Source organism: Nymphalis io, chromosome 4, assembly GCF_905147045.1.
Source record: "Nymphalis io chromosome 4, ilAglIoxx1.1, whole genome shotgun sequence".
Classification (NCBI taxonomy): domain Eukaryota; kingdom Metazoa; phylum Arthropoda; class Insecta; order Lepidoptera; family Nymphalidae; genus Nymphalis; species Nymphalis io.
In genome coordinates this window covers 4,418,375-4,442,322 of record NC_065891.1, presented here as the reverse complement: position 1 = coordinate 4,442,322, position 23,948 = coordinate 4,418,375, and the positions used below count along the sequence as shown (strand labels likewise).

The window sequence follows — 23,948 nt, the reverse complement described above, 5'->3', positions numbered from 1 at the left end:
GTCTAATCTTAATCATTTTATTATCCTAAGAATTATTAAATGAAAATAAATCTAATTGAAAATCAATAGAATTGTTTCTAATTGCAGTCTCTGAATATGTCAGTTCATTGCCAAGGGATTCTAAAAAGTTTATAATAGATTGACCTTGATTAATTGATATGTCACTTGTGTCTATTTCATTATTATCTGTAGCTGTATTGGGGATTGCAGACCCATCTTTAACATGTAGCAATGCTGGTTCAATAAGTGTGTTAGGTTTTAAAAAGTCATCTGTTTGGTCACTAATTAAGCTATTACACTTTGTAAAATTTTCCGATTGGTCACTTGACCAAACTTTAGGTGGCTTATAACCAAGTGGTTCAGTACTATTTATGGGTGTCTTATTTGTTTCTTCTATAATTTCTTGTTCATTTTGTGACTTTTCCGCGCACTTTTCTATCTCTTGTGCCAATTTGTTCAGTTGTATAGGGCGTATTATTTCAACCTCATATTTGGCCATCTTTTCGGGATTTATTTGGAACTTTCTAAAAACAGTTGATGAAGATTTTATCGGAGATGATCTGATATCGAAATGCGTGCTTCGAAATTGTATATGAGCAGGTTGAGATTTAGCAGGCTTTGGTACAGTGTTTTGTCCCTTTTCATTATTATTTTTTAATACTACATTATCTACATTCTTTGATTCTACGTTATTTTCAGTCTTTTCTGTGTCACTCAATAAAGCAACTATATCATCAATTACTACACTATCTCTCTCAACTTCTGGAGAAAGTTTCATCTTTTTTCCAGTATCAATTTGGTTCAACCACTCTAATGTATGTTTTCTATTATCATTATTATTTACATATATAGGTAGTTTATCTGATAATACTGTATTGATATTTACATTATCACCAATGTTTGGTATTTTAAAATTATTAGGTTCTAAGATTTGAGTATCATCCATTGTGGTATGTAAACATTCCTTTGTCTGTATAATACTTGGTGGTGGATTGTGTATGCAGAAGCCATTTTTGTCTTTTTCACAGTTAAGTGCATCAATATTTAAATTGTATTTGCCTGGATTTATTCCCAATAATCTGAAATATATAAACATTCCACTATTATCACAATATTACATTATTATATAGTTTGATTACTAAACACAAAAAGATAAAAAAACAAAGAATGTTACGTTTATGTTATGCCTACAATAATAATACATGTTTTGACTGGAAACTTTTCAGAAAGTATATATCACAGAATTTGTAAGGAAACGATTTTTGTTTCTGTGGTTAAAAGTAAACTTTATATTATTAATAAAAAAAAACAACTTTACTTGCATAATTTTAGTATTTACAAATAAATTGTACCTGCCAATATCATCATTGATTATACTTGGTTTTCCATTTGTATTATCATCAGACTTTAATAAACATGGAATACATGATTTTAACTTTTTAACAAATTGATCTAACTGCTGTACAAAGTTGTTAGCCCCATCATCTACCGGCCCTGTTTTCACAATGGATAGTAGGCATTGGAATAAGTCAGAGTGAAGCTTGGATGGTAAATGTGTAGGATGGTTCTCATAGTGTCTGTGAAGACGATGCGGACTGCTGAATTTCTAAAAAAAATAATAATATTTATGAACACTTTTCAAACCACATGTTTTATCATTACTTTTCGTAATAAAAATAATAAATTGCATCTCAAAATCTGTTATTACATATATATATATAGATATATAGTTACATTATGTTTAAAATTAAATGAGGTTTTCCCTCGCAACTGATGCAACAATCACAAAAGACTTCAACAGCCTTGTAGCATGTCTTGAAAAAATCTTTTAGGCCCACATACATACGAACATAGACAATATTTAAAAGTCATTTCTAACTCACAGAGGTACATTGGAGGCATGAAACAATTTGTCCATTTTTTCTTTTAGGTTTATTTGGTGATTCTTCAGCTATCATATTCTTCGGCAACTTAACTATTCTGCCACTACGAGTTACTTTTGTCTGCAATGTCAAAAAGTTTAAATATAACTATTTAATCCATAGATTCATTACTAAGGTTCTTTTTTAAACATGGAAAGATATAAATTCTATAATAATAATTCAATTTACTGTTAAAAAAATACTGACAGACAAGATTCGCTCAATGTACTTTTTTTTTTAAACTGATTAAACAATAAGCCTTTTTAATTTTGCTAAGGCTACTTATATATATATATTGTTATTATTATAAAAAATTAAGTGAAATGATCACATACTCAAATACAATAGTTCATTATGATTCCTTGTAAATATTATAATAATTATACTGTACAATTTTTTTTTACTTTTATTAAAACATTTTTTTTATAGTAATTGAACACTATATAAAAAAAAAAAATTACAATACATACCTCAACTTGTATTTTGTGTTCATCAACTACTTCGTGCTCTTGTGTTCCTATTATTTTAGTAACTTCCTTTTTAACCTCAACTTTCTTATGTTTATTCATTTTGTTTTTTCCTACCACTGCCAAGTCTTTCGGTGATACAACTCTAAATGAAAAATAAATAATATTTGTAAGTTCCGTACATTTTTAATGATAGTATGTAAGCAACAATTAGTTCTAACACATGGCTTTTTATTACTCAGTTAAAGTGGTTTATATTGTTAAAATAGCAAAGGTCCTGTAGGTATTACTTCTGTAGGGATTTGAAATCCACACCTCTAATTCAATATCTGAGTTGTCAATTCTCAAATTATGTATATTTTTAGACTTTTTATTACAATTTGTAAATTTTATTGTCTATTTATATTATTACATAAATTACAGAATCTACATGAAATTTTTTATTTCAAATAACATTGCCATATTCACTATTAATAATATTACTAAACTTTTATCTTTAAAAATTATACAAATTATATAAGACATACCAAAATATTAGTTAAAAATATCAGCACTTTATTTGACGTATACTGTTACAATGACTGCCTTGTCTAGTGGCTTGTTGTAAGGCCGCAGACCCGGAGGTTCTGGGTTCAAATCCCAGGTCGGGCCAGTAAAAAGTTATTGGGTTTTTTGTCAGAAAATTCTCAGTAGTATTCTAGAATCTGAAGTGTGTACACTCCAGTGCCTCGGAAAGCACATAAAGCCGTTGGCTCTGCACCTGAACTCTTTCGTTCATGTCGGATTGGCGTCCCATCGGATTATGAGAGTGCAGCTGTGTTTGCGCACACACTTGTACACTATAATATCTCCTGCGCAGTTGGCTAATCTCTCTTGAGATTGGCTGCCGTGGCCGAAAACAGTCTGAAGAACATTATTATTATTACTATTACAATACTTACTTGTAAATAAACTTGGTATTTGTAACAGGATCATATGTAGGTTCAGGTGGAGAGTTTTGTGGATTACTAAATATCTTCAATGCATGATTAACTATCTTCCTCTGATCATCGCTTAATTGATTGAGACTGGAAAAAAAAGGAATAGTAATTTATGAACTTAATAATTGAGTGTAACAAATTAGCTTTTGACATTACATTAAATAGAATAAAATGTTTTAATATGAACTAAATGTGCATTAGGAAGTAGAAAGAACTGTCTATTGCTAAATTATCTTTTAAATTTTCTTCATTTGAAATTATCTCTTCACATAAGTAATATTATGTGACTATCTCTTGTGGCGTTTAATAAAGTAGAAAATAACAATACAGCAATATGTGTTCACCTTTATGATATACTTTTATCTATATATAAATCTATTGGTGGTAGAGCTTTGTGCAATCTCATCTGGGTAGGTACCACCCACTCGTCAGATATTCTACCGCAAAACAGCAGTACTTGATATTGTTGTGTTTTGGTTTGAAGGGTAAATGAACCAGTGTAATTACAGGCACATGGGACATAAAATCTTAGTTCCCAAGGTTGATGGCGCATTGGTAATGTAAGCAATGGTTAACATTTCTTACAATGCCAATGTCTATGGGCATTGGTGACCACTTACCATCAGGTGACCCATATGCTCGTCCTTCCTATTCAATAAAAAGTAGGTAAAAGCAAAATAGTATTTTTATGTTTGTAACTAATGACGAGCTTTAAAGTTAGTAAAAATGTTCGAAACATTCATAGATATTTTATTCAAATTTTCTATATTATATATAATATGGTCAAATATCATACAAACAATAGTTTTCATAATTCAATAGAAATTCTCACCTATGGTATGTCTCTCCTAACTTGAGCAATTGAACTGATGTGTGTTTAGATTTATTTGATGTACTGAAATTAATAAATTATTAAGAAATACACAAAACAATGTCATATTTTAAATAATAGCAATACATACTTTTCTTTTGGTTTAATCTTTGGCAGTATTTTTCCATTTGGGGAGCGAATAACATTTGGTAAGTCTTTTAATTTTACTATTTTACTGTTTACGTCCAATTTGGGCACAGGATTTGGACTTGGGTTATTAGCAATGTACACAGGTTTCAACACAACATTATTCCCAGGTGTAATCGTCTGTTTACAAGACTCATTTTTGGTTTCACTTTTTGGTAAAAGGAAACTTGCAAGTTTTAAGTTATTCCCGACGACGTTACATTCAGGTTTTTTCAAAATTCTTGGTTTTGTACTATTTTCATTTCCATTAAGGTTATTTTCCAGTTTGCCGCTATTTTCGTAGAATCTTTTTAGATTTTCGCTTACTGGCTTCTCTACACTTTGGTTGTTTTGAGTTATAATATATGATCTTGCCTGCAAATAAAACTACTGTTATAATTTCTCTAAAAAGTTAACGAGCAACTAATGACTAGTGCAAATAAAAGCTACCTGATTAGCACTTGAATTTTCAATGAAATAAACTGGTGTGTATTGACAAGAATTGATGATTATATTCTCTGATGGAGTATCCATTTTTATAAATATTATTTAATAAAACAATAAATAGGGTTACTACATAACAATGAACTTATTTTAACAAAATAATAGAGAAGAAAACGCAGGACTATTTTTTGTTGTGCTTTCTGACGTTTAACTATCGGTTCTGTAATTTGTTGTGATCGATACCATCAGAAGACTGATGTAATGATGACTGATGATGAAAATTATCATTATTTTAAACTAGCTTTTAGATTAAAATTTTTAGTTTTATTTTTAAGATTAAAATAATCGTGTTAATTTAAAATGCCTATTATCTTATAGTTATTTTTAACGAATTTTACCGAATTATTTAAAAAAGTATATATTACTTTGTGGTTACCCTTACAAAAGTAATGTACTATTAATAACTTTAATTAATTATGATTTTTATTTTATTAAATTGATGTTTTTCATGATGGATTTAAAATTATAATTATTGAAATATTTTAGATAATTTTAATTAAATAATTATTTTAAGCTGGCAATTTCACTTTAGTTTATCCAAAGACAACATAACCTTTTCTTCTTGAAAAGCCAAGCTCTGTCAAGCTAAGGTGATTATTTATTAAATTGGTTATAAAAAATATTAATATACACTTAAGTTAAAATTAATGCCTATTGAAAATCTATTCCGGCACAGGTTTATTTGAAGAAAGTTGATTTTATTTAAGGATCGCGAAATTTGTGGAAGTCGTGAGTTGTAAACTTCGGCCACGTGCGATATCATCATTAATTTTGATTTTGTTTGATTGCAGGCGTTAAAATGACGAACTCCAAGGGTTACCGTCGTGGTACAAGGGACTTGTTCGCCCGCAGGTTCCGCACACATGGAACTATTCCGCTTTCCACGTACATGAAAGTGTACAAAGTCGGCGATATCGTTGACATTAGGGTAAGCGCCATAAAAAATCAATGTTTTACCTTAATTTTTTTTTTTTTCAATTTTATAATAGTGTAATAATCAAATAATATTCATTAATATTTCTCAGTTTTACCTGTGTTAATTATAATATATGTATATTTTTTGTAGGGTAATGGTGCAGTCCAGAAGGGTATGCCTCACAAAGTGTACCACGGAAAAACTGGCCGTGTATACAATGTAACAGCCCATGCACTTGGAGTAATTGTAAACAAGAGGGTGCGCGGAAGAATCATCCCCAAGAGGATCAACATTCGCATTGAGCACGTCAAGCACTCCAAGTGCCGTGAGGACTTCCTCAAGCGTGTCAAGGAAAACGAGAGGCTACTCAAAGAGGCCAAGGAAGCCGGCAAAGTCGTCAACCTCAAGAGACAGCCACAGCCACCAAGAGCAGCACATATTGTTAAAGGCACTGAGAAGCCAGTCTTACTTGCTCCAATCCCCTACGAGTTTGTAGCTTAAAGTGAAATATATTATTTTTAAGTATTTTGTCTTTCATTTCTAGACTCAAATTTTACTTTGATGTAACTTGTCATTAAACTGAGTAAAATTCTTAATAAAATGTAATTGATTAAAAATATTAGAACTATCTCCATATAATGACCTGATTCATTATTACCTACCTACATGATATTTCTCTATAAGTATTATATCTTAGTAGTAGAAGTATCTTAGTCTATACACAATGCTAATTTTTAGTAAAGCACTAGTAAAAGAAATAAAATTGAGCATTATAATTTTTTTTATTCGTTAACTATTTAATGCTGACTTGGTTGAATAAGAGGGATCATATTAATAAAGATATAAGTTGTATTTAAATTTACACAAAAAAATACTATCTGATTGATATGGAACTTCTATATTATTTCAGTTTATAGTATCATAATAGGCTATATTTTTGAGAGACAGTATTGATGTCAAGATAAATGGGGAGAATGTTATCGGCTTGGGTGTTTTCGAATCTAATGCAGCACAAACTATAATTCATGAAAACTGAATGTAAGATTTGTAAACGTCTAAATTATTTAAAAGTCTGCAACTGCATATATCCATCTTTTATAAATATAAGTATCAGAAACCATTATATATTCACCATTATATTAGGTCCTTACATATGAAATTAGTGTTTTGTACGGAAGGAATATAAAGTCAATTTTTTTTTGTAAAATATATTTAATTAATCAAAGTATGCACCGTTGTTATCTATGCACTTTTGTCATCTCATAGGTAGTTCATTGATCCCTTTACTAAAAAAACCATGGGGGCGAGAATCAATAAACTCTTTGAAGGCGGTTTGGACTGCCGCATCGGAGTTGAATTTTTTTTCCTTGTAAGAAGTTGTCCAAATTCCGGAAATCTGTTGGAGCAAGGTTCAGGGAGTGCGGTGGATGTCGCAGACATTCCAATTGTAGCTCATCTAACTTAGTGGTTGTTTGTTGTGCAGTGTGTAGTCTTTTGTTGTCCTGAAGCAGCAGTGGCCTAGAGCGATTGACCAATCTCGGTTGTTTAGCAGCTAGTTCTTCCTTCATGGTTTGCAGGTTTAGAAAACTATAGTTAACGACACCGGCGCTAGTCCACCAAACACTCACAAGTAACTTTTTATGAGTCAATTTTAGTTTAGGGCAGGATTTGGCTGGGTCTCCAGGGTTCAGCCATTCCGACGAGCGCTTCCAATTATCGTACAGTATCCACTTTTCATCTCGAGTAATGATTCGATTTAAAATCCCTTCATTATTGTGTCGGTTGAGCAAAGTAACACAGCAGTTGACACGTGTTTGCAAGTTCGATTCACTCAATTCATGAGGTACCCATCGTTCAAGTTTTTTTACTTTCCCGATTTGCTTCAAGTGGATTACACAGTGGATACAGTTTTATCACTTACCCAGAGGCCTGCAGCTATTTCTGAAGTTCTTTGTGATAGATTCGCGTCCACGATAGCCTTTAATTCTTCATTTTCCACTTTGGTCTCCGGCCGTCCACGGGGTGGTTCTGAAGGTCGAAATTTCCAGAACGAAAACGTTGAAACCAAATACGTACTGTGCTTTCTTTTGCGACATCAGCGCCGCACACATCATTAATCCTTCGAGCCGTTTCTGCAGCACTGGTGTCACGGTAGAACTCGTACTCGTAAATATACCGATATTCCATGTTTTCTATTGTGCGGTAATAAGCGACGCCAAAGAAAAAAATAATGAGGAAAAATCTAATGAATGACTGTTTTCAAAATTCAAATGTATGAGCTAAATGAATTTATAAATTTGAATTTGAAATTCTTAACCAAAGAGGAGATATTTCAGATCAAAGTGGTCAGTACCACAAAACGCTACTTTCATATTTAAGGACGAGCTGGTTGGCGTGGTTGGTGGATGATTGCGTTTCACGCCGAAGGTTGTGGGTTCGATTTCCACCCAGGTGAAAAATGTCCCAGGTTATTATTATTAATATATATAATAACCCTTTATGTTTAAAATAGTGAGAAAATGCAACTTCAATTGTCATAATTATTATTAAAAACAATTACATTCATTTTAAAAGTTTAGCGATATTTTATAAATGGATGGGTAACTCGTCTTATTTATATTTAAAAGTAACTGGTGGTAGAGCTTTGTGCAAGCTCGTCTGGGTAGGTACCACCCACTCATCAGATATTCTACCGCAAAACAGCAGTACTTGTTATTGTTGTGTTCCGGTTTGAAGGGTGAGTGAGCCAGTGTAATTACAGGCACAAGGGACATAAAATCTTAGTTCCCAAGGTTGGTGGCGCATTGGCTGTATAAGCGATGGTTGACATTTCTTACAATGCCAATATCTAAGGGCGTTTGGTGACCACTTCCCATCAGGTGGCCCATATGCTCGTCCGCTTTGCTATTCTATATAAAAAAAAAAACTGACAAAAACTTCATGTTTCTTAATAATTTCCATTAAGTGATAAATTATAATGTTATTTATTTATATTACTTTAATAAATCTTAAATACTAACATCTTTTCACCTTCTGATACGGATTATATTATAATTGTCTAAAAGTTAATTGACGGATTGGAGTGTAAATTAAACATAAAATCGAAGAAAGATCACAACTTTTATTTTAAAATGAATTATATTTACAAATGAATGAATTCTAATATGTTGAATAATAATTTTCTGCGATCGAAATTAAATCTCAATAACATATGCCGTTCCAACGTTAACAATGTGGCACATTAACATCATTTATGGTGTCTATCTTAAACATATAAATATATAAATTACTATATTTAGTGAAACTTAACAACTAGCATCTCTAGATTGATAAAAAAGTATATATCCTGTTTCAGATGACTTTTGTATATCAGAAGTTAGGCCGTAGAAGTCTTCTATAGCTGAGGCATCAATTTTCTGAAAAATAAAATCAATATGAAAATTTATAGTTTTTGACGCAATATATTTATCATACCAAATATTTTTTATATTACACTTAATTTACTTATTAATATTAGGTAAATGCAAAGCAAAATGCTGTCATATTGTCATTGTAAAATCGGACAGTAATGAAAGTAAATGGAATAATATGATAACACATGTTTTTTTTTTATAGAATAGAAAGGCGGACGAGCATATGGGCCACCTGATGGTAAGTGGTCACCAACGCCCTTAGACATTGGCATTGTAAGAAATGTTAACCATTGCTTACATCACCAATGCGCCACCAACCTTGGGAACTAAGATACTATGTCCCTTGTGCCTGTAATTACACTGGCTCACTCACCCTTCAAACCGGAACACAACAATACCAAGTACTGCTATTTTGAGGTAGAATATCTGATGAGTGGTGGGTACCTACCCAGACGAGCTTGCACAGTTCTACCACCAGTAAAAGTAAATGTTCAAACTATTCCCTCATTTTCATATAAAATAAGAAACGGATTCAGAAAGCGGGATTAATTTGTTTCACTAAAACATTGGAGTGTAAAATTTCCACCTCTAGTCTGCTACTGAAAAATTGTCGACAAAAATCTAATAACTTTAATTGGTCAAACCCGGGATTCGAACCTGCGACCTCAAGATCCATAGTCATACAAGGTAGCCACTCGATTGTAGTTGTTTGTAATGGTGATATCATGTATACTTACGTCCACCATATCGTCGTCGAAGAGCAGCCAGAAGCCGTGACTCTTGACGATGCTGATGTAGTGTCCGCGGTTGGGCCCCGATCCGCAGTGCACTACTACCGCCACGAGGTCGTACAGACGATCCGGGTTCACAGCATCGTCCGACTGCACAGTTAGTACGCATTTTATAATAATTATAATATTGATAAATATTTACGGGTTCGATTTCTGCTTGCTATTTATTGAGATATAGATATGGTTTTGTTGAGATTTGTTGTTTGTTATTATTACTATACACTATAGACTAAGCAGCTGTCACTGATCTGTGTAAAGGGAGGAGTAATAAGTAATATATAATAATTTTTTTTTTTTTTTATAGAATAGGAAGGTGGACGAGCATATTGGCCACCTGATGGTAAGTGGTCACCAAACGCCCTTAGACATTGGCATTGTAAGAAATGTCAACCATCGCTTATAGCCAATGCGCCACCAACCTTGGGAACTAAGATTTTATGTCCCTTGTGCCTGTAATTACACTGGCTCACTCACCCTTCAAACCGGAACACAACAATATCAAGTACTGTTGTTTTGCGGTAGAATATCTGATGAGTGGGTGGTACCTACCCAGACGAGCTTGCACAAAGCTCTACCACCAGTAAATAATAATATATATATAATATCTTGGGACATTTTTCACACACGGCCATCTGATCCCAAATTAAGCTTGTACAGAGCTTGTACTATGGAAACCAGACAACTGATATACTACATATACTACTTTTCTTTTGTAAATACATACTTATATAGATAATTACACCCAGACTCAGGACAAACAGACATGTTCATGCACACAAATGTCTGTCCTGGGTGGGAATCGAACCCACAACCTTCGGCGTGAAAGGCAAGTGTTCTACCAACCACGCCAACCGGCTCAATATTTAATATTTCTTTCATTTATTACGTTCTGTTGTTACTAGTTAATCTATAATTTTTATGATTAAGTACCAAATTATTTTTTCCAAAGAAACAATATATATAAAGTATTTGGTTCAAAAAATATATAATAAAATCAAGGATATTGAGCGCAAATACCAACCGTATTAAACAACCTCAGTTCCAAGGGAAAAACGACTCTGTGGGATACTTTGATGTGCCGATTGTACTGTTCCATGTACTTGAATCTCTTTAGATGTAGCGCCAGTATGAGGGGTAGTTTCTTCACGCGCATGCGCTTCTGCGCCTCCTGGTAGCTGCTGCAGTTGTCGCACTTGAACTTGTTATCATTGCAAAGCGTCTCTGTGTCGCTGAAGCACTTCAGACAGTGGGTTATGCTTGTGTTTTGGTCGACATCCACCTGAAAGTATTTTCTGTTAATTTTCCTAACACTTTTCAATTTGGATGAATATAATACCCAAGTACAAAAATAAAATCAATTATCAAATCCTAAAATGGGAAGAGCTAATCTTAACACATAAAACATTGTGACGAAACCTGCGTGCGTGAGCTTACATGAAATTTTGTCCCATGTTTCTATTAAATTCATGGGCTCAATTTGTGGAAGATCTATGCTGAACTTATGACGGCCCTTCAATGTTGATTACATAGGTGATTCGTAACCTATTGATATTGTATTGTATTTGCCGCGAGTTTCATATTATTGTTAATATGTCATAGTCCATTTATTTTTAAATAAGATTGTAATAAATTAGAAAAATATTTTATTTGAAGAAAATTTCTATCGCGACTTTCAAATACTGCGTTCATTTGATATTCTAATCAAAATAAAATGATTACCAACTGTATTGACATATTATAATCATAAGAGGATATTACCTGCAAGTCAAAAAAGTGTTCGTCTTTACTACTAACTGTTTCACAATTCAAGCATCGCGTTTCACTCGTGAGCGTGCCTTGGAAGATTTCGTGCACCCAAGTCGGTTCCGTGTTCTGCGGCACACTTCCGTTACACGTTATACCCTCCTTGTTGCCGTCCGGCTTTTGTAGTTTAAGCGTGCTTTGATTTCTTTCAGCTGTTATTAATTAAATAAATTAATTAATACAATGCTTTAGTCACACTATTATTAAATTTAGTGCTGCGTTGGTAAGCGCGTTTAAAATTACAAATTCCGAATTTGGCTAGTAAAAGTTATTCTGCCAACAAAATTCTTATGTCGGATCGCCGTCCCATCAAACTATGAAATATATGTGTGTGTGTGTTGTTTCCGTTAAAAATGGCCGCCGTGGCGCACATCGGTTATGAGGTCATAATCACCGTCATGATTTTGAGTACTAAATGCCTGTTATATTATTAATTACGATCACCAACAATTCACAACGAAACAAAAAGTAACATAAAATTGTAATTTATCTATACTAGAACATGTAATTCACGTTTGTCACATCAATAGTTCTATATTTAAAGCTCATGAAACTGTAGCACAGCTACCATAGATAATATCATATACTAAAACCTCTGTAAAGCGCTGTATCTGTTCGTATAACTTTTTTTAATGATTTTCAATTAACCATTACAAAAAAAAAGTTTCCTCATTAATTACAGAGCAAATTAAACATCTCATTTCATATACATGGTAACTTTAAGTATCATTCAAAATAGTAGGAATGATTTTGCTAAGAGCTACACACAAACAACACTTCAATAATCTACATTTAGATTTGATTAAGGGTGAGAAATTAAATAATTAATTTTAAATAGTTTAAATCACTTCATCACTTTATGTCAGGTCAGTCTAAATGGTTCCAGTACTACAGAAGGTCAATGTCAGCAAAGAAGCCTACTACCACTGTACTATAATAAAAATAATGTCCTCTAGACTGATTTCGGCCACGGCGGCCAATCTCAAAAGAGATTAGCCAGCTACGCAGGAGATTGGTCAGGTGCATTGGTCAATCTCATAATCTGATGGGACGGCAATCCGACACGACCGGAAAGAGAATTTTCTGACAGAAAAACCCAATAATTTTTTATTAGTCCCCATCTGGGAATTGAACCCAGGACCTCCAGGTCTGCGGCCTTACATCAAGCCACTAGACCAACGAGGCATTCAACAGCCACTGTACTATAATATAGCGGACATGGATAATATGAAATACGATAAACATTATTAAATTTGAATCATACACTATTGTTTATGGGATATAATATGAAAGATAGATTATTCTAGAAAATATGTTCAAAAATAATACAAATTAAACTTACCAAGAATAATTTCATTGATGTGATTTATGAGAAAATTAAGAAATTCGTGAGCATCTTGTTGCATGTAATTATCAAACTCCTCTGGAACAAAAAAAGGTGAGTTAAAAATAAAATAAAATAGCAAATCTATATAGATCATCTGTGTGCATGTGTATGCACATGTCTGTTTGCATGAACATGTCTGTTTGTCCTGTGTCTGGGTGTAATTATCTATATAAGTATGTATTTACAAAAGAAAAATAGTATATGTAGAATATCAGTTGTCTGATTTCCATAGTACAAGCTCTGTACAAGCTTAATTCGGGATCAGATGGCCGTGTGTGAAAAATGTCCCAGAATATTATTATTATTATACATATTTTTAAGGTTACATAATTATTAATTGCCAACTTAATATAAAAAAATGTTTATAAGCATGTATGTTCATCTATATATAATTGTGTTTATATGTATTTATGTAGGTAGATATGTTTTGGGTATATGTAATGCATATATATTACGAGTTATGTGTTACTTAAGTTGTTATAAATGCACAATATGCCCAATTTTTGTCTTTCTTTAATCCTTGATATATGTTGTCCACAAGTTCTGCAGCAGATTGCTGTAACTTGTAAGGCCATTTTGCATGCTTTATATTTGATCTGTTTTCTTTTGTAGCATACATCTTTGTATTTAATGTGCAATAAACTAAGTTTTGTCTTTCTTATGTATACAATGCCTAATGCATTTTATTTCACGTAAGTCAGTACAATTATAGGTAAATACAGTTTAAATAACTAATAACAAAGTTCAGAATATTTATTTTGGATAGGTTTAAATTATTATTAACAATAGTCGATTTAACTACTGGATTTCAAAATCATTTTCTGACTTGGAGAGTTAGAAAATGATAGTGTTTGTTTGCTAGGATGTCAATGCAATTGTATGTTTAATTAAATTGATATATTGTTATCTCTAAAATGATTGAGGCTGTGATTTTCCATGATGCTTCATTATTTAATAATATTAGGTTTCACAAATACTTATATATTATTAGTTTCAATTCTTTCATTTTCATTTGTTGTGACAAATAAAAATTTAAGGATATATTACCTAGGAACTTCTTTTGAAAGTATAAACATTCTATATGAATTATATATAGATTTGCTTTTAGTGTGTTTGGTGTAGGTATACTATAATTTTTTTTTAAACATATGATATACTTTTTATATGTATAGAGAAAATTCTAGATGCAAACCTTTACAATATATATAATAATAGTTTTCAGAACTTAAATCTTACACAATAAGCATACCTTTTTCTTTCCTCAGTCTAGCAATAAATTTTTTAGGTGCAATTGATCCTACTTTCTTTTTTTGTGTAGCTATGCTATAAAATAAGTCTGCGAGGCATGTCAGCAATGTTTCCTTAGTTCTCTTGTTTTTTGCCTTATATTCCAATACTTTATCCCTAAATGGTCGACAGAAATATAAGGCTTGCAGAACTGAATTACTATAACAAGTATTACCAAACTGAAACAAGACATATAATAATAATAATAGTACTGAATATTTTGTTATGAAAAGATTATAATAACTCTGGTCTTAATTAAGCATTCTAAGTGGCTGCAATATTTATATTTTAATGTAATAATTCGGAATAAAAGTCTTGACAAGTAATGGAAAAAATCTATGTATTAATTAATATTGAAATTGAAACTTACATTAACTAAACCAAAGTAATGTTCGTTCGGTGGAAACTGCTCTGACCCAATATCTCTCTCTAGTTGTGATATATTTGCGCCCTGCAACAAAATTCAAAACAAAATTTAACGATTGCTAAACATCCGATTCTGTTTAGATATTTATATCTATCCGTTAAACATTATATGAGACTACTGAAACGCGGCTACTTATGTAAAAACCTGTATTTCAAATACGCTTTTTGTAACTGTATTTATAACTAAAATTTACTTTTATTTCTCTTACCATTCTCTGTTGGAAATTAAGGCCGAGATCCTGACATATTGACATTTGCAATCCTGTTTCAACAACTTTTGAACGGAACACGCGTTATTGATAGTAAAGCGAACTTAATTTACACAAATTCTGCTGTTTTTTCTACTTGCATACTTGTGGTTTCGCGTTGCATGCATACGCAAAAAAGCACAACACTCAGTCAGCTCACATCCATGACAATCAATCAATTCTTTGACATTTCGTGCAACTCGTTCAAGTTTGCACTACGTAGATAAAAAAGTTAGTTACAAAAATCGACTATCATGACATCGATATCTTAAAGCGATTATTAAATTGGTAATAGTTTGTATATACAAAAATAATATCTTTATATTGTATACCACGGATTTAAGCAAAATGTAATCAGAATCAATTATGATTACAGTTTAACGATAGTAATCAAAAAAGTAAAGTGAGTGAGTGAGTTAAATAAGTGCCCTAGAGCATCCTTATGTGCCCTCTTCAGAATCAATTAAAGTTAATTTGTAATCATGATGATAACAAGTTGTAATCGTAATCGTTAATTATTAACCTGATTACATTTTGCCCAAGTCTAGTATACCGATACATAAATATATAATACCAATCGTTAGTATAAGAAATATGTCTTTGAAATCGAAAAATACTTTTTTTCTTTAATAAAATAATCATTCGTATATTGCACTAAAAGTAGTGAATTCCCTTTATTTGAAACTATTTTTTAGCGGCTTCGCCCTCGTGTTGGAGAAGGGATCTGTCAGGCGTTAGAAATAAACAAGTTCCTGCTTGGGATCAGGTTTGCTACGTAGTACATTTAGTTAAAATTGGTTTAGAGGTTTAGCCTTGAAAATGTAACAAACACACAGACAGACGGAGTTACGCCAGCATTTATAATATTATACATGTATAATAATATAAATGAAATTGCTTGGCTCGATTCTGATTGTATTATAATGCTTTGTTAAATAATTATAGGTATACCTATTAATATTAAAAAAAAACATCTTGTGTTTATAGAATATTAAAATATCGATTATTTGACATTCGTTAGTCGAGAAAAATATTCGCTACATATTCATAATCTGTGTCAGATGCTAAAGTCATTTTTCATTTTATCTCCCGGCCGGCCCGCCTCTATTATAGAGATCCCTAATCAGTCTGGGAATAGGGAACAAAACATTATTTAAAATCTGTGCATAGGATACGCATACGTGTCCGTTGTGACGTGGCAGTACGCGAATTACAGCTGTATAGTTCATTGAATATTTCAGCTGAATTCTGGAAATTTTCTCTTTACGACAAGAAAGTAAGTAAATATTTAATTTTTACGCTGATAACTGTAATATTGCTAATTAAAGTGTGATATTCGATTTAGACCGTGGTTTTCAGCATTTAATAAACTATAACAAAAAATACGGGGTTTAGTTATAAACCTGTAATGAGATACGAAATTTGATATCAAAAGAATTTGTAATGTTCAGTAAAATTTGTTTCAGAGTAATAATTATTCGTTTTCATGCAATACGTAATACATTATATTAAAACATTTTTTGGTTTCAGACTCACAATGCTGACTACATTATTTATAGCACTGGCTATAACAGCCGTGATTGCTGGTGTACCCAGCATAGATGACACAAAGAGGATGATGGATCACCTTTCTGATGCTGAACATTATCGAAACGAGCATCACAACAAACAATTTGATCATGATGCGTTTTTGGGTGAAGACCAAGCTAAGTCATTTGACCAGCTCTCTCCTGAGGAAAGTAAGAGGCGTCTTGGGTAAGAAAAATAATATTTATAAATAGAATTTATTTAATAATACTTAAGTAAGAGCGTAACATTGATACACTCATTGATACATAGTGACTGCCTTGTTGGTCTAGTGGCCAGATATAAGGCCGCTGACCCGGAGGTCCTGGGTTCAATTCCTAGGTTGTGCCAATAAAAAGTTATTGGGTATAGGTTTATTGGGGTCTGGAAGTTGGAAGTGTATACAATCACATCCCTCGGAAAGCATGTAAAGCCATTGGTTCACTGCCTGAACTTTTTCCGGTCATGTCGGATTGCTGTAACAAGATGCACTAATAATAATTTAAAATAATTTAATAATTTGATATAAGCAGTCTGAGCTGGCCGGTCTGAAGATTGGGTTTATCTTAGATGCTTGCACAGGAGAAACTATAAAAAAGATATATAAAGATCATCTTTTTACATAATTGAAATTGAACATTAAGCCTATTTGCATTTCTAGCCTAAAACTTAGTCACCATTTTGCGACTAATTTTTTGGCCAACTGAGAACATGTGTTTGAATAAAAAATATAATAGAAATATGCTGTAAAATAGAATACTCCTTCGTGTAAACTATTCAGAGATTAATATCTGTTATAGTGAATTATCTCATCTCTCAAGAATGTGGGTTAGTTAAACTACATCAGCTAACATCCCACTGCAAATACATTCTGGTTATTTATTAAATGCTTCAGATAATTTTAGATATTACATACTCTGCTGTATATTATATAAGGTTTAAAATGCAATATTACAATGTACTATAGTTTTTTTAATGTTATAATAAATGGTAAATGGTAGTTATTTAGTTGCAGTAGAGATTGACAATATTTGTATATTCATAATGATTTTTTTATATATTATTTGATATATATATATGTTTTAATAAAAATCCTCTTAATAAAGTAATTAATTTCCTTACTAAAATTTATCACATATGCCATTACTTTAAAACTACAAAAATTATCTTATCTAAGTATGTTGACCTTTTATCATTATCACGCACAATGAATGTTTTCTAGAGTAATCGTTGACAAGATAGATGCAGACAAAGATGGTTTCGTTTCACTTGTCGAACTCAAAGACTGGATCCGTTATACACAGAAGAGGTATATAGAGGAGGATGTGGATAGACACTGGAAGCAGCACAATCCTAACAATGATGACCTCATCACATGGGAGGTGGGATATCTATTTAAGTTTTAACATATTTATTAAGTCTTTGGCAGTTGACTGGCAATGGTTGGCCTATAATAGCAGATAGAAGGTTCCGGTCATTTATGTTATTTAAAGATTTAATTATAATTAAATCAGCTTATAATTATTAGCTAAGATTATTTTTTAATTTAGCAACAAACAAAAGTGAATTTATCGGATACTATTTCCGCAATTAATAAAGTGTCCTAAATTAAAGTTATTGAACTGCGAGGTTCAATTAAAGCTTTTATTAGTCTTAACTACAATATAATACTAGCCAATAGGCGTCATGCGTTTCAATACGCTATCATTTATTTGATTTTTTTTTGCAAACAAACGACTCGCGTACAACCATTGATGGTTTACGAAAGTTCCAACGAAACTATATTGTATGGAGGTTCTTATCAATCGGCTGAACGATGCGCGAACGCATAAAATACGAACGAGATTAGGCTTTATTTTTTATGTGATGGTGATGATAGTCTCCTGACTGATTTCGATTAGCCAACTAGGGATGACACGGATAAACCAGGGTGGTTAATATTTGCAAGTATGAAACTATTTGCTAGTGCGGCGCGGGCAGTTCCGAACACCTGAATAGAAAATACTTGTAGTGGAAATTGATCCATATAGTCATATACATAAGGAGCACACTCGTTTTTGCAAAATAAAAAAAAACAATAAAAACCCTTTAACTTTCTAGTATTTGGGGTTAAGAGCACAATTGTATTTCCTTGGCAAATATATTCGGCTCTGTTAATGCCACTATATTATTTTTGTTGTATATTTATTTATTTTTAATTAAAAAAAGTTTAATAAATTTCATAGATGGCGTTAGTAGTATTTTAAATTGCGCTATCGTCGCGCTCTCCTAATAATATGAAATGAAAATGTGTTTATATTATTATAAATTCAAAACATCATATTCAAAATACTGGTTTTTCTTTTGTGCTCCATTGAGCATAAATCTACGAAGTATTTTGTGACGTGATCAGCTTTTTATATATAAAATTCAACAGATATATTTTTTATATAAGTATATTCTTACAATATCTTATAACTGTTTGCAAACTAGAGCAAATGATGCCACTTGTTAAATACTTGAGTATTATTAAGAGCTGGTATTCTGGTGTCTAGTATGTTTTCGTACTTTGAAGCCCTGGTATAGAATTTTGCTAGTATATCTATTCCCAATACCATCTACGCAGAATATATTATAGTGTACAAGTGTGTGCGCAATCACAGGTGCACTCTCTATTCCCTAACTCTTAATGCGATGGGTCAGCAATCCGACACAACCGAAAAGTGTTCAGACGCAAGATCCAACGGCTTTACATTCCATGTTTTTTACGAATGCGTCTATCAATAAGAGCCTTTTTTCTGGTTGACATAATCAATAAGCTAAGCGACGGTGCAGTTTACCGATCTTTTCGCTCATTCTCTGTCTCGAATAGATTTTTTTTTTGAGTATAGGTAGGCGGACGAGCAAACGGGCCACCTGCTGGTAAGTGGTCAAACGACCATAGGCATTGTGGGAAAAATTAAGCATCACTTACATCGCCAATGCGCCACCAACCTTGGGAACTAAGATAAGGGACTATTATTTCCATGTGTTACACTGGCTCACTCACCGGTTTTACGGTAGGATATCTAATGACTGGGCGGTACTTACCCAAAATCTATTTGAATTAAATCTTTTTTTTGACATAAACAGAAAGATTATATTAGGCATAAGTTTTATAGTAAAACTATTTTTATTTATAATAATCAAAATGTTATTACGAACAATTGGACTGTTGCAGACCTATAGGAAGAACGTATATGGTTTTATGGAGGGCATGTCGGAAAGCGACTTGAAGAATAATGAAGGGTTCACATACACCAATCTATTGAAAAGAGATCGCAGAAGGTGGCATTATGCTGGTAAGCCTCCCCTCTAAATAATTACGCTAATAATTATTCATTTATTAAACCGTAACGTCAAACATAACGCATCGTTAAAAGATACTTACATTGTTAATCAAGAATTTTGGATGTGTTACAAAAATTTATTGTATATATATATATATATATATATATATATATATTATTATGTACATTTTATTTTGCTTAAATTCGAAATGCTATTCAGACATAAACTGTATTTCTGATAATTCGTTATATGCAATTATAATTTTGCTCATCATCTATAGCTGAAAATAGATTTTTTGTAAATTCTTTTCGTTTGTATTCATTCCAAAAATTGCGTTTAGCGTGCAACAATTCACGTGACCGTGTTCCCTACATTTTTGCTCAATGACACGCGTACGGTATACGACTTAATAATTTTGAGATAACAATTTATATGGTAATCTTTTTAAATTGAATTTATTGGTTCTGTTTTATTGTTTTTTTATCGATTCCACTTAAAATTCGATATTATTTTTATTCTATCTATTAAGTAATTGAAGTTTAAAGATTCGATTTCTTACTCAATCCATTCATGTCACTTTGTACATTACTTATATAATTTTAGCAAAAACCCAAATGCTTAGCGTGAGCATTTAAAATAGCTTTGCTGAAATTGAAATTAATTAAAATCGCTGATAATTTTATCTGACACTATACAAACATTTTTATCAAAATTAGCTACAGCATAGCTAACTATTTCGTTCTCGATTATAATTCGTAAGTGGTTCGGTTCAGTCGCGAAAGCGTAACATACAGACAAACACAGAGCTACATCCGTCTTTACAATATAAGTGTTATATTTATAATAATAATAATATCCTGGGACATTATTCACACACGGCCATCTGATCCCAAATTACGCAGAGCTTGTACTATGGAAACCATTTGATATATTACATATAATTTTCTTTTGTAAATACATACTTATATAGATAGTTACACCCAGACTCAGGACAAATAGACATGTTCATGCACACAAAAATTAGTCCTGGGTGGGAATCGAACTCACAGCCTTGGCGTGAAAATCAAGTATCTACCAACCACGCCAACCGGTGTCTGTCTGATTGTTTTATTTATGTCTGTTTGATTAGTTTGATATTAAATAGCTTCATTTACAGATTTGTATTTTCGTAACTCTGTATCAAAAACTAAGCAATATAATCATTAATTTTATTAATGTTTGATTATCTTTTAGACAGTGATAAGGACGACGCGCTGAACAGGACGGAATTTGGGGGTTTCCTGCATCCCGAGGATCACGGCAGCATGAGGGACATCGTCGTTCTAGAAACCTTGGAGGATATTGATAAGGATAAGGTAATTTTTGGCAAAATTTATTCTGTATTTTTGTAATTCAGAGTTAAAGAGCTTGTTGTATTGGCTGTTAGAATATCCTGCTCTGTTTGATTGTCGACAATAGTCTCCACCGAAATGAGTTAGAAGGACATTAAATTTTTATTATTAATATATATATAATTTTAAATATATATATATTATTAATAAAAAAGCCGAGATGGCCTAGTGGTAAGAACGCGTGAATCCTAACCAATGGTCGTGGGTTCAAACCCGGGCAAGCGCCACGGTATTTTCAAGTGCTAAATTTGTTATTACAATTCATCTCTTGCTTGACGGTGAAGTAAAACATCGTAAGGAAACCTGCATGTGTCGAATTTCACTGGAATTCTGCCACATGTGTATTCCACCAACCCGCATTGGAGCAGCATGGTGGAAGAAGCTCCAAACCTTTTCCTCAAAAAGCTTTCCCTTAGCCGAGCTGTGGGACATTCACAGGCTGCTACTATTATATATTAATATGTTAAATACTATTCTTATTTACCTCCAGGACGGCAAAGTATCTCTTGAAGAGTATATCGGAGACATGTACAAGCCAGAGGAGGGAGAGACGATAGAGGACGAGCCCGACTGGGTCAAGCAGGAAAGGGAACAGTTTGCTGGCTACAGGTGATGTATTTACTATATTTACTAGGATAGTAGAGAAACGCATTTTTTTTAATTTTATACATATGAAAAATGAATGTTGTTAATATAAAATAATTATTAAGCTCACTAAATATGTAATGCTAAATTTCTTTAATTTGATGCTCATATTTTAAGTGCAAAAATACTAAAATGACAACAGGACACTCAAATTATGCAAAAATCAATAAATTGATTTTTAATAAAGATTGAATTTTTTAGAAGGAATTAATTTGCAAAAATATTAATTTAACAATTGCATTTATGTTTTCAGAGATACAAATAAAGATGGATTCATGGATGAGCATGAAGTGAAGGACTGGATTGCGCCGCCAGAGTTCGATCACGCGGAAGCTGAAGCTAGACACCTGGTCTTCGAGGCTGACTCGGACGCTGACGAGAAACTCACTAAAGAAGAAATATTAGAGAAGTACGATCTTTTCGTTGGATCGCAGGCAACAGACTTTGGCGAAGCACTGGCTAGACACGATGAATTTTAAACAATCGTATATCTTTAAATATATATTATTGTTGTAATTTTAAAGATTATTTTCGATTTTTTAACAAATGATAATTCATGTTCACGTAATATATCTCTATACCATTCGGTAGCTTATGAAACTTAATTATACTTATGTTTTTTTTGTTCTTCATTAACTGAGCCAAAATTATTATGTAAAAAGGTCTTATATATTTACATTTAAGAGCAAATCTTAAACTATTGTAATTGGTAACAATACCCTCGCATAATTGTATGTATGAGTTATTAATTAATTATTAATAATTCTTTTATGAAATGGTAGACTATTTTTTGTATTTTTTTGCATCCTTATATTTTTGGATGCTTTTACTGGCGATAATGATAAATCGTATGTCAATGTCATAATTGCACTATGTATACATTTTTGCGTCATGCTGTGTTATTTATAAGTAAATAAATTCATTTAAACCAACGCAAACAAATGATAAACTAATAATTATGTAATGAATTTTTGCACACATCAATAATATTTGTGAAAGCACAAATCACAGTGATGGGTAGGGCTTTAAATGTACACATAAATAAACAAACATAAATGTATACGGCGTATATGGGTTGTTACATTTTAGTACAAATCTAACCTAAACTACGTACCGTGTACACCTTAATATGGGCTAGTAGTTTTTTTTAAAGAAATATTTGTTGCGTTAAATGTCATTGAACCGTGTCTATATGTAATGTCAATCCTTAAAAGGGAGAGGAGGCCTTAGCCCAGCAGTGGGACATTAACAGGCTGTTACTGTACTGTACTGTGATATTGAGTTGGCATGCGTTTCAATACATCTTGTAAACAATTACTTGATTCGTTTCGCGCGCCACCTGTTTGTAAGTTTATGGTACTATGCCAATAACCTTCGCTCACGTGCCAAAATCATCTGCACTAAGTTTTAACTGAATTGGTTGAGTTAGCAAACGCACAGAAAGAAATTATAATAAGTTAAATGATATTAATTAATTACCGATGCATAATGTAAAAATGTAAACGCAGTCCTGAATATCTCAATGATGGATTATATACTTAATATTAATTAGCTAAGAATCTTATAAAATACCAAAGTTTTATCCGAAGTTAAATTCGAGTAATTTTAATATTAAATAATATACTTACCTCTATGGTATTAATATTGAATTTTCAATAGCTATTCCAGATTATATGCATTTATATATTAGTACTATAAGAAGACTAATTTTCGAATATATTTTTAGTAAAATTAACTCAGTCTGTATTTTTGTCTTTAACAAGATATCTCAGCTGTTTATTAATAAAATATTAAAACAATTCATGTTTTTGTTTTTATTTATTTATTTCTATAACGATATTTGATTCGAATATTTTGTATAACTTATTTACATCAAATCTTATAAAAAATAGAAAG

At 32.0% G+C, this 23,948-nt stretch overlaps 6 protein-coding genes across 7 annotated transcripts in view; 4 read left to right on the top strand and 2 right to left on the bottom strand.

Annotated features, from left to right (window-relative positions):
• Nucleotides 1-23,948, top strand: part of LOC126781698 (phosphatidylinositol N-acetylglucosaminyltransferase subunit A) — a 357,458-nt gene that overhangs the window by 47,135 nt on the left and 286,375 nt on the right. The window lies entirely within an intron of this gene.
• The window catches only part of LOC126781736 (growth arrest and DNA damage-inducible proteins-interacting protein 1), a 74,993-nt gene that overhangs the window by 41,919 nt on the left and 9,126 nt on the right, over nucleotides 1-23,948 (top strand). The gene's annotated exons all lie outside the window — the stretch shown is intronic.
• On the bottom strand, nucleotides 9-5,013 carry LOC126781662 (uncharacterized). The gene is made up of 8 exons (XM_050506618.1): nucleotides 4,817-5,013; nucleotides 4,332-4,741; nucleotides 4,202-4,264; nucleotides 3,331-3,456; nucleotides 2,393-2,534; nucleotides 1,884-2,003; nucleotides 1,353-1,606; nucleotides 9-1,079 (listed from the first exon to the last, which is right to left on the bottom strand). Exons 1-8 carry the CDS (start codon nucleotides 4,898-4,900, stop codon nucleotides 26-28), a joined length of 2,253 nt encoding a protein of 750 aa, XP_050362575.1. The 5' UTR covers nucleotides 4,901-5,013; the 3' UTR covers nucleotides 9-25.
• LOC126781756 (60S ribosomal protein L21) lies at nucleotides 5,387-6,311 on the top strand. Its single transcript, XM_050506790.1, has 3 exons — nucleotides 5,387-5,460; nucleotides 5,662-5,798; nucleotides 5,937-6,311. The coding sequence occupies exons 2-3, from the start codon at nucleotides 5,670-5,672 to the stop codon at nucleotides 6,285-6,287; spliced, it is 480 nt and encodes a 159-aa protein (XP_050362747.1). The 5' UTR covers nucleotides 5,387-5,460; nucleotides 5,662-5,669; the 3' UTR covers nucleotides 6,288-6,311.
• On the bottom strand, nucleotides 8,888-15,317 carry LOC126781705 (ubiquitin carboxyl-terminal hydrolase 46). The gene is made up of 8 exons (XM_050506692.1): nucleotides 15,103-15,317; nucleotides 14,838-14,918; nucleotides 14,430-14,646; nucleotides 13,136-13,216; nucleotides 11,749-11,945; nucleotides 11,012-11,269; nucleotides 9,937-10,080; nucleotides 8,888-9,202 (listed from the first exon to the last, which is right to left on the bottom strand). The coding sequence occupies exons 1-8, from the start codon at nucleotides 15,145-15,147 to the stop codon at nucleotides 9,092-9,094; spliced, it is 1,134 nt and encodes a 377-aa protein (XP_050362649.1). The 5' UTR covers nucleotides 15,148-15,317; the 3' UTR covers nucleotides 8,888-9,091.
• LOC126781717 (calumenin-B) lies at nucleotides 16,214-23,838 on the top strand. The gene is made up of 7 exons (XM_050506706.1): nucleotides 16,214-16,417; nucleotides 16,672-16,896; nucleotides 17,930-18,089; nucleotides 19,907-20,027; nucleotides 21,250-21,371; nucleotides 21,898-22,016; nucleotides 22,306-23,838. The coding sequence occupies exons 2-7, from the start codon at nucleotides 16,679-16,681 to the stop codon at nucleotides 22,529-22,531; spliced, it is 966 nt and encodes a 321-aa protein (XP_050362663.1). The 5' UTR covers nucleotides 16,214-16,417; nucleotides 16,672-16,678; the 3' UTR covers nucleotides 22,532-23,838.

Excerpts from the sequence above, each read along its gene's own strand:
- LOC126781662 (XM_050506618.1), bottom strand. The coding sequence starts at position 4,900 with ATGGATACTCCATCAGAGAATATAATCATCAATTCTTGTCAATACACA. Across the intron at positions 2,004-2,392 it reads AACACAAAATACAAGTTGAG|ACAAAAGTAACTCGTAGTGG; the intron begins GTATGTATTGTA and ends TTGACATTGCAG. Across the intron at positions 1,080-1,352 it reads ATCAATGATGATATTGGCAG|ATTATTGGGAATAAATCCAG; the intron begins GTACAATTTATT and ends TATATATTTCAG.
- LOC126781756 (XM_050506790.1), top strand. The coding sequence starts at position 5,670 with ATGACGAACTCCAAGGGTTACCGTCGTGGTACAAGGGACTTGTTCGCC. Across the intron at positions 5,799-5,936 it reads GCGATATCGTTGACATTAGG|GGTAATGGTGCAGTCCAGAA; the intron begins GTAAGCGCCATA and ends TATTTTTTGTAG.
- LOC126781705 (XM_050506692.1), bottom strand. The coding sequence starts at position 15,147 with ATGTCAATATGTCAGGATCTCGGCCTTAATTTCCAACAGAGAATG. Across the intron at positions 14,647-14,837 it reads ATTACTTTGGTTTAGTTAAT|TTTGGTAATACTTGTTATAG; the intron begins GTAAGTTTCAAT and ends GTCTTGTTTCAG. Across the intron at positions 10,081-11,011 it reads AACTGAGGTTGTTTAATACG|TCGGACGATGCTGTGAACCC; the intron begins GTTGGTATTTGC and ends CTAACTGTGCAG.
- LOC126781717 (XM_050506706.1), top strand. The coding sequence starts at position 16,679 with ATGCTGACTACATTATTTATAGCACTGGCTATAACAGCCGTGATTGCT. Across the intron at positions 20,028-21,249 it reads CAGAAGGTGGCATTATGCTG|ACAGTGATAAGGACGACGCG; the intron begins GTAAGCCTCCCC and ends ATTATCTTTTAG. Across the intron at positions 21,372-21,897 it reads AGGATATTGATAAGGATAAG|GACGGCAAAGTATCTCTTGA; the intron begins GTAATTTTTGGC and ends ATTTACCTCCAG.